Source organism: Elgaria multicarinata, chromosome 11 (assembly GCF_023053635.1).
Source record: "Elgaria multicarinata webbii isolate HBS135686 ecotype San Diego chromosome 11, rElgMul1.1.pri, whole genome shotgun sequence".
Taxonomy (NCBI): domain Eukaryota; kingdom Metazoa; phylum Chordata; class Lepidosauria; order Squamata; family Anguidae; genus Elgaria; species Elgaria multicarinata.
Window position 1 is genome coordinate 42,918,639 of NC_086181.1, and position 14,786 is coordinate 42,933,424.

The 14,786-nt window shown below is 45.1% G+C and overlaps 1 gene segment (V, D, J or C); it reads left to right on the forward strand.

The window, feature by feature from the left end:
* The first annotated feature begins 6,676 nt into the window (after positions 1–6,676).
* Positions 6,677–11,647, forward strand: LOC134406504 (Ig mu chain C region secreted form-like). The segment is given in 3 exon segments: positions 6,677–6,757; positions 9,168–9,509; positions 11,253–11,647. Coding segments are annotated over 3 exon segments (810 nt in total).
* Positions 11,648–14,786: the final 3,139 nt, after the last annotated feature.

A 14,786-nucleotide genomic window follows, 5' to 3' on the forward strand; every position in this document is an offset into this window, starting at 1 on the left:
TTTCCTCAAAGAAATAAAGTCTTTTGGTGACATTAACCCAAACTCTGGCATTTCATGGCCTTGTGTTTATCAGTAATTGAATTCTGAAGGCAAATAAACTAGGCAAAACAAACAAAGTATAGTAGAAAAAGGAGAAGTTCTGCCTGGGGAGAAGTTTCATTTGGCTACTTCTGAATACCAATTATAGCTCACCCCCCAGACCACATTCAACCACTATGCACACATTTCAGACCTCCGTTGCAGGCCCAAAGACGTCACTAACTACAATTTGCTTTTGGGGGTGGGGGGCAGTTTTTAAAACATGATTAGGGGAAAGCTCTGAAACCTTCAGAGATGACTTTCAGAGAGAAGCAGGCGATGGCAGTACAGGCCTGATTGCTTCAATCAATGGAGACCTTTGGTGAGTAAAAGGGGACTTGTTCTTCATTTTCTGGGAAGGTAAAAACATGGATAAGCTAGAAGAAATGAGACTCTTGAGGACCAGTCCCCTATTCTGTAAAGGAAGTGGATGATATGGCTTGGGCACGAGTAATAGTCTTTCCAGGTGTGTTCTAGTTTTTCATATAGATATTCAAGCTTCCCAACCGATGCTGAGCTGTATAGGGTGACCCTATGAAAAGGAGGACAGGGCTCCTGTATCTTTAACAGTTATATTGAAAAGGGAATTTCAGCAGGTGTCATTGGTATATATGGAGAACCTGATGAAATTTCCTCTTCATCACAACAGTTAAAGCTGCGGGTGCCCTGCCCTCTTTTAAATCTGGTCGCTCTAGTATAGCTTTGCACTCTAGGGTGCCCTTGGGAATGGTGGGGAGAGCTCCTGGTCCCCTCCTAGCATCTCAGAAGCCCACTGCTCAGCTGAGAGGTGGGCAAAGCCATTCAGACCAGTAGCAGCTATTGCTGGTGCAGGGGAGCCGTTGCATTCTTTCTGGAAACCAGTAATCTGCTCTGGATGGTTTGGTTGGCCTTCCACCCATCAGCAGATTTGGGGAGTCTGGGAAGAACCTCCAGGACCACCCCCAACTTACCTGTAGTTCAATGCTCAGCTGGGAAGAAAAAGCTTATGATAGCCCCAGCCTAGAGCTCAGATGGAACCACCCATCCAACTCCCAGCCGTAGGAGGACTCAGGGAGCAGTCGGGGTTTCCAGCTTCCTTGAAATCAAAAGCTTGGCAAGGAGAGCTGTGTGGCTCCTTACTTCTGGGGAAGTCAGTGGTCACAGCAGGGCTCCCAAACCCCAGGGAACCTGCTACTTTACCTGGAGCCATGCAAGCTCTTGCTTCCGCAGCAGCACTAGGAAGACTTCTGAGGGTGCAACCAGCTTTCTCTAATACCCATCGCCCAACCCAGTAGGTGGAATCCCAGGATTCAGCGGGAATGTGTGCATCCCTCTCCATTAAGCACAGGATCAGCCTTAATGATGGGATCTAGGCTAACATTGAGACAGTTGGAAGAAACCACAGAGCATTTCTCCCCACTATAGGGGAAACCCTGGCTGGGATGCCCCTAGCCTCTCTAAAATCAGCTTCTCTGCTTGGAGATATTTGCAGGGTGTACCGAAAAGCTACAGGTTTGCTGGGTTTTTCATCCTTGCTTTTCAGCAGCTCAGCATTCACCTGGGAAACATAGAACTCTACTGGCTCACTTAGGGGCCTTGAGGGGTTGTAGGAAGAAAGGGGGTCTCTCCACCCCATCCTCCCTGAAAACCTAATGCTCAGCTGGAGGACCTGTGTGTCACTCAGCTGAGTATCAGGTTCAGGAAAGGGGGAATTTGCAGATTAGCTCCACAAGCTATGGGAAGACTTTGGGGACAGCAACTGGATTTCCCCATCCATATGGAAATATGTCATTCCACAGGAAAGCGTGTAATCCTCCTAAATTAATCCTAGGCGTCAGGAGGTCTCAGCTAGGATTCCCTGAGAAGCTAGGCTCCCCTAAGCCTTCCTGAAACCTTACATTCAGCTGAGAAGTCTGAAAATGTTGGGAAACAACCACAGTTCCTTCCAAATGTCTACACTTAGGCCGTTGCTAGACGAGGATTTAACCCGGGCTGATTCCCGGGCTCAACCCTGTACGTCCAGATGACGCACAGGGGATCCCGGGGTGAGCCTGGGCTAAAGCCTTCCTTGGCCCAGGATAACCAGCACTGGTTGTGGCCCGGTATTTCCGCAGCCCCGGGCTGAGCCCGGGTCTGCAGAAGGTCTAGCTGGTTCCATGGCTTTTCCTGGCTACGCGGCTTACTCACGAGTAGCCGGGAGAAGCCAAGCGCTGTGCCCATCAGGCTGGGGGGGAGGGAGATCGGGGCCAGGGGGGGAAGAGTGGACCCGGCGGGAGAGATGGGGAGAAGAGCAGAGCCAGGGGACATTGGGGGGAATTGCGGCCCAGGGGCGATGGGGGGGACATCGGACATGGCTGGCTGGCTGGCTGGCAGGCGGGCGGGCGGGCAGGGGATCGGATATCCTGCATATCTCCAAACCTTATGCCTCTCCCATCCCAGGATACTTTAGCTCAGTCTTCACCAATGTGGTGACCTCCAGGAGTGTCGAACTTCAATTCCCAGAACCCCCAACAAAGGTTGGCTGGGGAATGCTGGGAACTGTAGTACCACAGATCTAGATAGCACCAGGTTGGTGAAAGCCACTGTAGCTGTTCTGGGTTTTGCCTGCTGCACAGCTGGAAGCATCCGCAGGAGAGTGATTAACTGGGATCACAGATGACACTATGGCCATAGCTAGACCTAAGGTTTATCCCAGGATTGTCCTGGGGTCAAACCTGTTCATCTAAGTGCCACACAGGGCATCCAGCGCTCAGACAGGGACGAACCCGGGATGATCCTGAGATAAACCTAAGGTCTAGCTACGGCCTTCCTCTCCAAAACTGATCTAACTTCCTTGCGATACTTTTTGGTTCAAAGAAACCTGAGCCCTTAAAAGCTTATTGAATCCTTAGTCAGACAGGGGTGGCTTTCTTTCGTTGCTCTACAACTCATGTTTTTCTGCAATTCAGGGAGTGCCGACATCAGGGGTGGGGACCCTTTCATCTTCTAGATGTTGTTGGCCTCCAGGTTCTATCCTCCCTAGCCAACATAGCCAGTATTCTGGGATGGAGTCTGGCAACATCTGTAGGGCCATGGGTTCTGCATCCCCATGCTACGTTGTCTGTGAATGACCCCATTTCACTGCCCTGCTGATAGCAACAAGGCCACCAAATTCCCTATTGAGTGTGGGGTGAGAGAGAGAAAAATATATCAGGTGTGGGGAACCTCTGGACCTCAATGATGATGTTGCATTGCAACTCCCATCATTCCTGAGCACTGGTCATTTTGCCTGGAGCTGAAGTCCACCACTTCCAAAGCCACCTGTTGATAGAGCATTTTTCAAACATGCTCAGCGTGCTTCACATGATGAGCACACAGGGAGAATAGGACCCAAAGCCGACATTATAGTCTATTTTAAGAGCTGTCCCCCTTTTTTAAAATTGAAATTTCCAGTCAATGAACTGGTCAAACATTGGGTAGTAGAACACTTGGATTAACAGCTGCAAAATAATTCTGAGGAACTTTGGATATGACCTCTCAGCTCTTATTGCTGCTGATATACACAGTCTAGCCAGGTAATCATTAAAAAGTGGCTGCAGAAATTGTTTGCCGAAGTTGATATTAATAATAATAATAAATTTATTTCTTACCCACCTCTCCATCCTGACTGAGAACAACAGTAAGTATAAAATACAGATTTAAAACATAGTATACATTGTTAAAACTTCCTAAAAAACATCCTAAAGTCATAGTAAAAGCATCCTAAAATTCCACTGGATAGGCCTGCCAGAAGAGATCAATCTTTATAGCTTTCTTAAATGCTAAAAGACTGTTAGGTTGACAAATCTCCTCTGGCAGGCCATTCCACAGTTTGAGAGCAGCAGAAGAGAAGGTCCTCTGGGTAATACCTGTCAGCCTAGTTTTGGCTGGCTGAAGGAAATTCTTTCCAGAGGACCTGAGTGTGCAGGGTGGATTGTATGGAAGAAGGCGATCCCGGAGGGAGGTTCATCCATCCAATGCACCTGTTTGGGATCAAATGATATCAGGGTGTGCCTTATAGCATTCAATCAGGAGAGGATGGGGGGAGGCATCCAGCCCCTCACTCAATTTTCATTGAGTACCCCTAATCTAACTCAGGAAAAAGTATATATATATGAATGGTTGATCATCTTGCGTTCCTTGCCTTCCTTTCCCAACAAAGCCATGGTTCACTTTCTCTCAGGGCCTTGCTAGACCTACCTTTGAATCCGGTTGGGAGGAGGGGCCAGCCCACGCTACAAGTAGCATGAGTTGTCGCCCCAGTCTAAACGTAAGACGCGCCAGGCTGCAGGAAAGCCCTGTCGCATCCGCTATTTTTTTATTTTTAAAGGGGGGTCCCGCTCCCCCCTGCCCCTGATTTCCCCACCCTGGCTGCAATGCCCCCACCCATGACCCCCCCCCGCCCGTGATCTCCAATCCCACCCCATCCCCCCGGCTTTGTTTTTCCCCCCATCCCCCCCGGCCCCATTTCCCCCCCCCCCCATCTCCCCACTCTGCCCTGATGGCTGCAGCGCTCCTGCAGAGCACTGCGCGCCGTCCGCCGCTTTTCCCGGCTACTCCGAGTAAATGCGGTAGACGGGAAAAGCGTCGGAACGGGCTTTTCCCATAGCCCGAGACCATGGGAAATACCAGGCCACAACCAGTGCTGGTTATCCCAGGCCAAGGGAGGGTTACCCCTGCCTGAGCCCGGGATCCCCTGTGCGTCATCTGGATGCACAGGGGCCGGGCCGGGGCTCGCACCGGGCTACCCCGTGGTCTAGCAAGGCCCTCAGTTAACCAGTCTCATTCTTGGCTAAATACTTAACCCTTTAAAAATCCTCCGTTCTCTTGTTTGTTTGTTTCTCCCTCAGTTCCACAACGTCCTCCCACTCTTTTCCCCCTCATTCCATCCGGGTGCATCCCAGACAGTGGGAATATCACCATCGGATGCTTGGCCAAAGATTTCCTGCCTGACCCGGTCAAATTCTCATGGACCAATCGGAACAATGACAGTGACAATACAATCACGTTCAAGGGATATCCTTCCACGTCTAACTCTGCTGGGACTTTCACTGCATGCTCCCAGGCTATTGTACCTGTCGCTGACTGGAGGAATTACTCTCCATTCTACTGCACAGCTTTGCACTATGCTATCAGTAGAACAACACAACTTGTTCGTCCAAGTAAGTTAATCTATTTGCTTTGTTTTATTCAATCAGTCACATCCCAACCGGTCGACAGCAACATGGACCAGCTTCAGAAGATGAGCTGAAGTTAGTTAGGAAGTGCGTTAGAGATTAAGGATGCTTCCTGACAGATAACCCGAAGTGCTACCAATACAAAGGCATTCTGCAGCTATTCTATGTTTTTTTCTCCTTAAGAGATTCTTTTGTGGTTAGAAAAAAGACGCGGAAGGAAAACATGGGTAGATTTAAAGTGGAAGATGATGTTGTCTGTATAATTTGTGTTTAACTGCTGTGATGAAGAGGGAATTTCTCCATGTGCTGCATGCATACAAATGACACCTGCTGAAATTCCCTTTTCTATGCAACTGTTAGAGATACAGGAGCCCTGTCCTCCTTTTCATAGGGTCACCCTAGGCAAGACCAAACACTTTCCTTCAAAGGATGGTGATTAATTTGATTAAAGAGGAGTCCAAAACTATTTGAAACCTACCCCCTAATTGGAGATGTGGATGAATGGGAAGTCATTATGTGCTCTGCGTATCCTGAGCAGGGGTCTTTATTATTCTTTGTTGTAGGCCGAGCCCTGGCTCTGGGAGCTTAGCTTTGTTTAGCTTTGGCTCAAATGAAACTCTGCCTCCCATTGTTTCATATCAATTCAGCGGTACGGATGCTTTCCCTGAATGGGTCAGACAGTAGGCCAGTTCACATGATCACCATAGTTCAGCATGGCTTGTTTAAGCTATGGTGGGTTACGGTACGTGCCACTGGCCATTTTGAATATTCCATCCCCTGCAGGGAGCTGCCATGTTTGCCATGTCATCTGAATCCAAGTGGTATGGCTTGTTGAAGGGGGAAACAACCCTCTGATATTCCTACAAGCCATGGGTTAATGGAGGGTTGTTTCCGCCTGCAGCAAGCCATGCTACCTAGGTTCTGATGAAACAACAAGCCATGATTTCATCTTGAATAGGCAATCTGGCACCCTTGAGTGTACTGCAGTGATCGTGTAAACCAGGTCACACCCTGCTTACAGACAATCTTGGAAGTTTGATCAACATAGCTTCCTAAATAGACCTTGCTTGCAGATATTTCTATATAAATATAACTCCAGTTACTACAATTTCATTTTGCCTTCTGGGTACTGGACTCAACTGCAATAAATGGGTTCCTTTTTGCCATTTTCCTTCCATCTGCAGGAGGCCTTGCACCTGAGGTTATCATCAGTGCACCACTCCTAAAAGACTTTGCAGGTTCTCCTTCAATTGCCACCCTAACCTGCAACGCTGATAACCTGGACAGTAAGGACACCATAATGGAGTGGCTGAAAGATGGCAAAGTGCTCGATGCTGATGCTAGCACAACAGTACGAGAGACGCAAGGCCAGTATGGTTTCAGAATCATGAGTGAGCTAAATATCACTAAGAGTGACTGGGAGACTCACAAGATGTTTTCCTGCAACGTGCACAGTGAGACGTTCAACACGATAAAGAACATCAGCAAAGCCCTTGTTTGTGACGGTAAGTTAAAAATGTTCCAGTATCAGGGAAGTTGTCAAACCACTCCAAGTCTAGAAGAACATCTATCTTTTTGTTATCAAGGAAGCCTGAAAATATACACGTTTCCTTCCTTAGAGCAATTTTAATTAAGAGAACACCAATTTGATATTTGGTGGTTTTGACAGAAGTTGAATGAATATTGAAGAGAGACGTGTTTTGTTTTGTTTTTAAAAAAGCATCTCTCCAAGTGAAAAGCAAGTTTTGAACATTCAAATATTCACATTCACATTCTGAACTGTTAGAAAATGTCAAATTTATGGCGCTTTTGTTCTAGCGCCAACTATTTTGCTCTACTTGCATCTTTCTGATGTAAATGAGTGGGATGGGGGCATAATCCTTCTCTCTCCTCTGGGGAGAACTTACTTCAGTCAGCCAAGACTAGGCTGACATCAGTTTCCCAGAGGACCTTTTCTTCTGTTGCCCCCCTGATTATGGAATGGCGTGCTGGAGGAGATTCGTAATATTAACTCTCTCTGTGATTTTAAGGCAGCTTTGAAGACTAGCCTTTTCCGGCAGGCCTACCCAGATCAATGTAAAATCAAGAGTTTTTAAAATGTGTTGATTCCTTTACTAATGTTGTTCCCTGCCTCGATCCAAAGGGAGAGGCAGGTAAGAAATAAATAAAATTATTATTATTATTATTATTATTATTATTATTATTATTATTATCATTGTGCAACATATAAAATCAAGTCTCCAACCACAAAGCTAAACTAGCTACCCAGCTCAAATCAGTGATCACTCCTACTCCTACCAAGGGCTCATCTACACCAAGCAGGATATTCCACTATGAAAGCTGTATGAAAGTGGTATATAAAAAGCAGGAGCCACACTACTGCTTTATAGAGGTATTGGTGCACTGACAATTGTAGGGTCCCATGACATATACCATATACTGCTTTCATACCACTTTCATAGTGGAATATCCTGCTTGGTGTTGATGTGTCATGGGCCCCAACAGTCATCAGTGCACTTCAGTACCATCATAAAGCAGTGGTGTAGATCCTGCAGTGCACTTCAATACCACTACAAAGCAGTCGTGTGGCTCCTGCCTTTTACATACCACTTTCATTCTGCTTTCATAGTGCCATATCCTGCTTGTTGTAGCGGTGCCCCAAGTCTCTAACCCAAGGATGAAGGAAGCTCAATCTCTTGATTGTCCTTAAGCCCTCCTCCACCATTGTGATTGGAAGCTGCTGGAGAGAATTGGGAGACTTCAGGAGGATTGGAGGATGAAGCTGTCAATTAACAGCCAATTTCCCCTCCAAATTCCTCCTCTCCCCTCCCTACTTTAAAAAAAATGCAAGTTCAGACAGGTTGTCTGCGCTTGAAAACAGGTCCGAAGTGAGCTGAAGTGAGCCGAGTTACTTCAGACTGCTCCAATCCAACTCAGCTCGATTCAGACCAGGTCTGACTCACTTCAGATCTGTTACTGGGTCCACCAAATCAGCCTGCCTCGCCTCAGATTCAGGATTCAGATCCCAGGTGATGCACAGCCCTAATAGACACCCTGCCATACCATAACATTCAAACGAATGACTGGCAAACACAACTTGGGCCAGTGTCATATGTTAATTTCATATACATAAACAAAAACTGATAACTACCTAAAAACATTATCTAGTCACCACAAAGGAACCAGAATAACATCTGTATATTGTTTCTTAAAAAGAGATTCTCAGTTGATATAAGGCTATTAGGAATGTTGGATGTTTGAAACAGATAAAAGTGTTTGTAGTTTTTCCCATAATCTATTTCTGTTTATTGAATAAAAGGCGGCTGAAAGATCAATAAAGGCTACATATAGATGACTCTTGATATTCTTGGTATATTTCCTGATGATATAATTCAGAGTAAAACATTGATCGATGGTGTTATATCCGCTTCTGAAACCAGCTTGTTCTTCATGTATAAATTGGTTCGTTTCTAGCCAATCAAGTAATTTTTGAAGTAAGTGTCTTGCATATAACTTTGAGGAGACGTCCAGCAAACTGATCGACTGATAGTTTTGGGATCATTCCTGTCTCCTTTCTTATAAATTGGGGAGATGATACTCACTTTCCATCCGGAGGGCATTTGTCCAGTGTTATTAATCCTGGTAAACAGAGCAGCAAGGATTGGTATCCACCATTCTGAGTGTTCTTTATAAAGCTCCGGAGGTGAAAGATCTTCCCCAGGAGCCTTTTTAAGTTGCAAACGTGAGACAAGAGTCTTTATCTCCCTGCTAGTGACCGGTTGCCATTCAGGTGGATTGGACAGTTCTTGATGTGCCCCTGGCTCACCCCAGATAAAAGTTATGAACTGCCAATCTGTGCCATTTTCTGTTTTACTGTGGAAGTGGATATTATTCTCATTTCCCTCTACTCCTTAGGTAACAGCTCTTGTAACCCAGGTGTCCGTGTAGAAACCATCCCACCATCCTATGCTGACATTTTCCAGACCAACTCAGCTAAGCTGACCTGCATAATCTTCGATATACCCTATGGCACCGACCCTTCTGCATTGGGTGTCACCTGGACACAGGGACCTAACAAAACCCCACTGAAGACCGAACTGGGACAGCCCACAGAACAGGAAAATGGGATGCAATATATCGAAGCGACAGCCACCGTGTGTGCAACCGAGTGGAACAGTGGTGACACCTTCAATTGCAAAGTTGCTTTTCCAAGCTTACTTTCTGAACCTATAGAAAAGCAGCTGGAAAAGTCCACTGGTAGGTGCTTACTAATATCATCCCATGAAAAGATGAAACATTGGTGCCATTTCTTTCAGCAGGTCTCTGGATGTAGCAGGAACTAGAATGTTCAGAATAATTCTAATCTGCACACAGAAAATTTAACACTACCTAAATCAAAATCGTTTGGGCGGGGAGGGGTGTCTTCAAAGCCTCATTCAGCATATCCAAAGAAGTCCATGCTTTGACATTTACAAGAACAAAGGAGCTCTCGTTATGATATCTCTATGACTATCTAAGAATGTATGAGGAGCCATGTTGGCTTATCTGGACCAGCATTGTGTTCCCACAAGGGCCAATCAGATGCCAAACTGAGAAACTGTGACTTGATCAATGCCAACTCCTGAGCTTCAAAGGATTTGAACATCAGCTTCTTATCAAATCAGGCACACTGTCACCACTGACTGGGCTCGTACTGATCCACAGCCAATTTCCTTTCAATCCACACTCTTCTGATGTGGAACGTAAGCTATATTCCCACCCTCTTTTAGGACAAGCCTGCACACGACGTATGGCCCAGCAAGATGATGGCTGCATACCGGAAAAGTACTGTATGACTTTCCTAGTGATTGACCGTCTTGCATAGACAGCAGAAAGTTTATTGAGACCCTATTGGGCCATCACAAGTGGCTGCTGGGCTATATTGACTTGGTGGATCATTTTACACAGGCCTGGAGTAGGAGCATATGAAGCCCCTAACCCATCTCAGCAATGAAGAACTGAACTGCTAAGTAGGGAGGTCTCTGTAAGAAAGACTCTCTCTCTCTCTCTCTCTCTCTCTCCACCAGCCCGATGTAGAGGGAGGGAGGGAGGAGGATCTTGCAATATCCTGATCTCGAGATCCTCCCCTTAGTCCATATGCGGGCACAACATCCTGGGAGGAAGGAGAGTGTCGTGCCCGCCATTTTTTAAAAAAGGAGCTGAGCGCACATGCGCTCCAATTCCAATGTAAGTTTTTTTAAAAAAGGCCCGACCCCACTCCCACTCCCCCTCGATTCCTCCCGGCCCAGTTCCTTCCCTCTACTGTTCCCCGCTACTTGCGGGGAGGAGGGAAGAAGCCAGGATGAGCAGCCACACGTCCTGTGGTCTCAGGACAATCCCGAGACCGTGGGGAAAATCAGATTTTCTCAGGGAGTACTTATCCCTGGGAAAATCCATTCTCGTCCCTCTATCCTCCCGGGAGTCCCGGTACGTCATTTGGACTCACAGGAACTCAGCCATGACCAGCCCGCATTTTCGGGCTGGTGTAGAAACGGCCTCTCTATCTCTCTCTTTCAGACACAGACATACAGAGTGAGAAGATTAGCAGCTGTAGCTCTAGAAAAAGGAGCTGCATTTGTGCATTTATACTGCCATCATGGCTATTAAATGAGTAACCATTAGGCTACAATTGAAACAATATAATCTTTACTGTAGTCCTGTTTTCTGTCCCACTGGGAAAGTTATCTTACCATAGTGTTGAAAGAAACTAGGGCTATTTCTGTTCTGCAGAAGCCATTGCATTGAATTGAGGCTTTGCTCAATGCTGCTGTCTCACCCATCTGTACTTGCCCTTTTATGTAATGTGTCCATCTGCCTTTCTCAAAACATGCTACCCTACAAATCTGGTCGACATTGAAGCGAGCCCTCAAGAAAGAAAACGAAACAAAAAACAGGGTCAAAAATCATAAGGAATATGTATTTGATATTCTCTTCTTTCCCTTTCTCTTTTTGACCATCCAGGTGGCACCCACATTCCTCCCTCTGTCTATATCCCTTCCCCTTCATCGGAAGAACTAGCTCTGAAGGAAACAGCCACCCTCACTTGCCTGGTGAAACGTTTCTACCCCGGTGAGTTCTTTGTGCAATGGCTCCAAAATGATCAACCAGTGGACAGTTCACAATACTTCACCAGCAAGGCCATCCAGGAATCCAAGACACCTGAGCAGTACTCTGCCTACAGTATGCTGACCATCAAGGAACAAGAGTGGAGTTCTGGTCACAAATACACTTGCCTGGTGGGACATGAAACACTGCCCTTCAACACAACTCAGAAGACGGTAGACAAGAACATGGGTAAACCATCTGTTGTGAATGTCTCCTTAGTGCTGACCGATACCGACACCTCTTGTAACTAACCATCATCAGGTCTGTTATGCAGCCCCCATCTCCTTTCTCCTACAGCATCAATTTCCTTTGTCATGTCTCCCCATGCATTACTATTGATTCTTCATGGGAAACTTGGGGGTGGGGGTGATGGTGGATATCGAAGAAAGATGTGTCTTCAGCATTGAGGCATTAACTAGCCACATCTTTTTTGAATGAAACCAACAGTTTGCAATAAAGCGTGTTTTCAAAACAAATAAAATTTGGCTCACTTGTTGATATGAAGCTTAATATTATCCAACTCCCATCTGAATACTATGGGAAATGAAGCTTCTTTGACAATTCTACCTACTGACTTCCTTATTGCATCCATACCCTTTTCTTTTTCTATCTATTTGTCTATTTATCTACAGTATCTAAAATTATTGCTAATCTGCCCTTAAGGGTACAACCTTTTTTTTCCCCACTTCCTTGGACTTTTGTCTTATGGCTCTTTCTTCCAGCATTTCAAATGAAATCAAAAAGACACCAAACAGTCCTTGCTTTACATTCTATTCCTCCATCTGGAATGGAGTAAAGGTGTTTTAGAAAGTTAATGGATACATTTCCTAATGTGCTCTCATTGATTTTCTTGCTCCAATATCATTGTGTAATTTAGAATCATCTAAGGATATTTGCAAATCAAGATCCTCATCGAATCATGAGCTAAGGAAGCCAGTATACACATGGGATAATTAAAAAGCCCTGTGCGTCCCCTTTTAAATTCTTGTTTGATCAAGGAAATCTCTTATTCATAGGGTTTTCACAAGGAACCATCTCTATGCACAATAGTTCTTTCTCATGTGGAAAGGAAGACGTTAAGAGAGATTTTGGTGTAAATTTGAAGCACACTCAGAAAGAGATGTACAAAGTATTGAGAGCAAAGCTCTTTGGCTGCTAACCCACTGATGCACAAATAAATGCATATTTCAGGCTTTATATATCTTGCACACCAAGCAGCGGTCTTCAAGCAGATAACAAATAGGTTTATCAGAGGACAAGCTGATACAACCTGTCTTGATTTTTCTTTTAAGAAGTTAAAGGAAAGATGGAGACACCAATAAAATGTGTACATTTAATCTATCATGATTTACATAGACTATAGCAAGAGAGCTCTTCCAAGAACTGTATTGATGACATCAAAGTAGTCTTCCATGTGTGAATGGATGACATTTTGAGCTTTCCTTCTATTCACTGAGGTGCATATCCAGCAACAGATGTTAACCTGCAAATTGAGAAATAATAGCATTTTTAAAAATCCAGAAATCACATTGACCATCAGCAAAGCTCGTGATAATGAAGGCATTTAGAGCTCAATTAACATAAACAGTCATCTCACCCATTAAAGTAAAAGTGTGATGGTTACTTCTGTTATCATCTAAAACTACCCAACTGAAGCCATTTGCACAAAGACACCCCCACTCTGGCCTTTAGCCCCATTAGTAAGATCAAATCTTCCACCATCCTTATAAAGACTATCAGTCCCTCACAGAATGGCAGGAAAGTTAGGAGGAACCCAAAACCACTGCTACCCTAATCCTCTGCACCACAACTGAATATGTGATTCTAAAATCATCTCGGACAGATGATTATGAAGAACATTCCGTTAACCATTTTGTGGTTAAGCAGCATGGTTTAGCGTGTTGTCTGAATGAGGCCATTTAGGGGAAATGCTCCGGAAACCATGCACTGCCCTTGCCCCAAGTGTAGCAAGAGTTTCACATTGTGTGTAGTATATTTGAGCCAAAAAAAGAGGTCTATAATGATATAATAGCATCTCTTGTATAATCATAACTCTAAGTTGGGGAAAGAAGCTGGGAGTGGAGACAAGGTACTCGTTTGAAGGCATTGCTCACCGATGCGCCATATTTTCTCACAACCCATGGAGAAGAGTGCTTGACAATGACCAATCTAGAAAAGACTTACATTTTCGCATTTTATTGCATTAGCTAAGGAAAACCAATAAGTATCGAAGTGCAACTATTTCCCTTTTCCATCCCTACCATCTCCCATTTCTTCTTAGCAATGGCAAGTTATGGAACATAGATCAAAGCAACAGAGCTGGGGCAGAATCCCCCTTTATCCTCATCCTATATCAAAATGTAGGGACTCTGGATAGCTCATTCGTGATTTTGGTATCAATTGCTGTTGAGCTGGAAGCTAATCCCATATCAACACATCTCAGTGAATGAGTTCTACTCATGCTCAACTTCCTTCATATTAATGAGCCTGGCAAGTGATTCTGGGATAGGTGTTTCCTTCTCCTGTAGTATGTGGTATAACTCAACTGCTTAAGCTACGTGGAGTAGCTTCTTCTACAGCCATCTTACATCCACTCTCTGCCTTGTGGTCAACCAAGGTATAGATTACATACTATGTTTAATCTGTAAATTTATGTACGATTGGGGATATAATATGGAGGGAACCCACAAAAGGAAACATTGGTGAGAACTTACACATGTCCATGCAGACACACACACACGCTCAAAAGGATATGCCAGTTTAATGGAATAGGTAGAGTGCTGTCTTTGCGGACAGTACACCATATATTCAATTGTATTATACCACATTCTCATTTCTCACTTTGGGCCGGGGGAGAGGGGGGATACGCATTTTAACCAACTTAGAGTTATGATTATACAAGAGATGCTATTATATTATTATAGACCCCTTTTTTGGTTCTATGAGCCTCGTGTGGTGTAGAGCAGTAAAGCAGCAGTTTCTGCAGCCGAAACTCTCCCCCACGGCCTGAGTTCGATCCCAGCGGAAGCTGGTTTCAGGCAGCCGGCTCAGGTCTACTCAGCCTTCCATCCTCCCGAGGTCGGTAAAATGAGTACCCAGTTAGCTGGGGGAAAGGTAATAACAGCCAGGGAAGGCAACGGCAAACCACCCCGCTATAAGGCCTGCCAAGAAAACGTCAGCAAAAGCTGGCATCCCTCCAAGAGTCAGTAATGACTCAGTGCTTGCACGAGAGGTTCCTTTCCCTTTCCTTTTTGGTTCTAATATACCACACACCATGTGAAACTCTCAACAGTTGAAGAAGATAAACATTCCCATTATGGAAAAACGGTTGCTAGGAAATTCCAAATGAGTGCGATATAAAAGAAACTCCCATCTAAGAGTATAACAAGG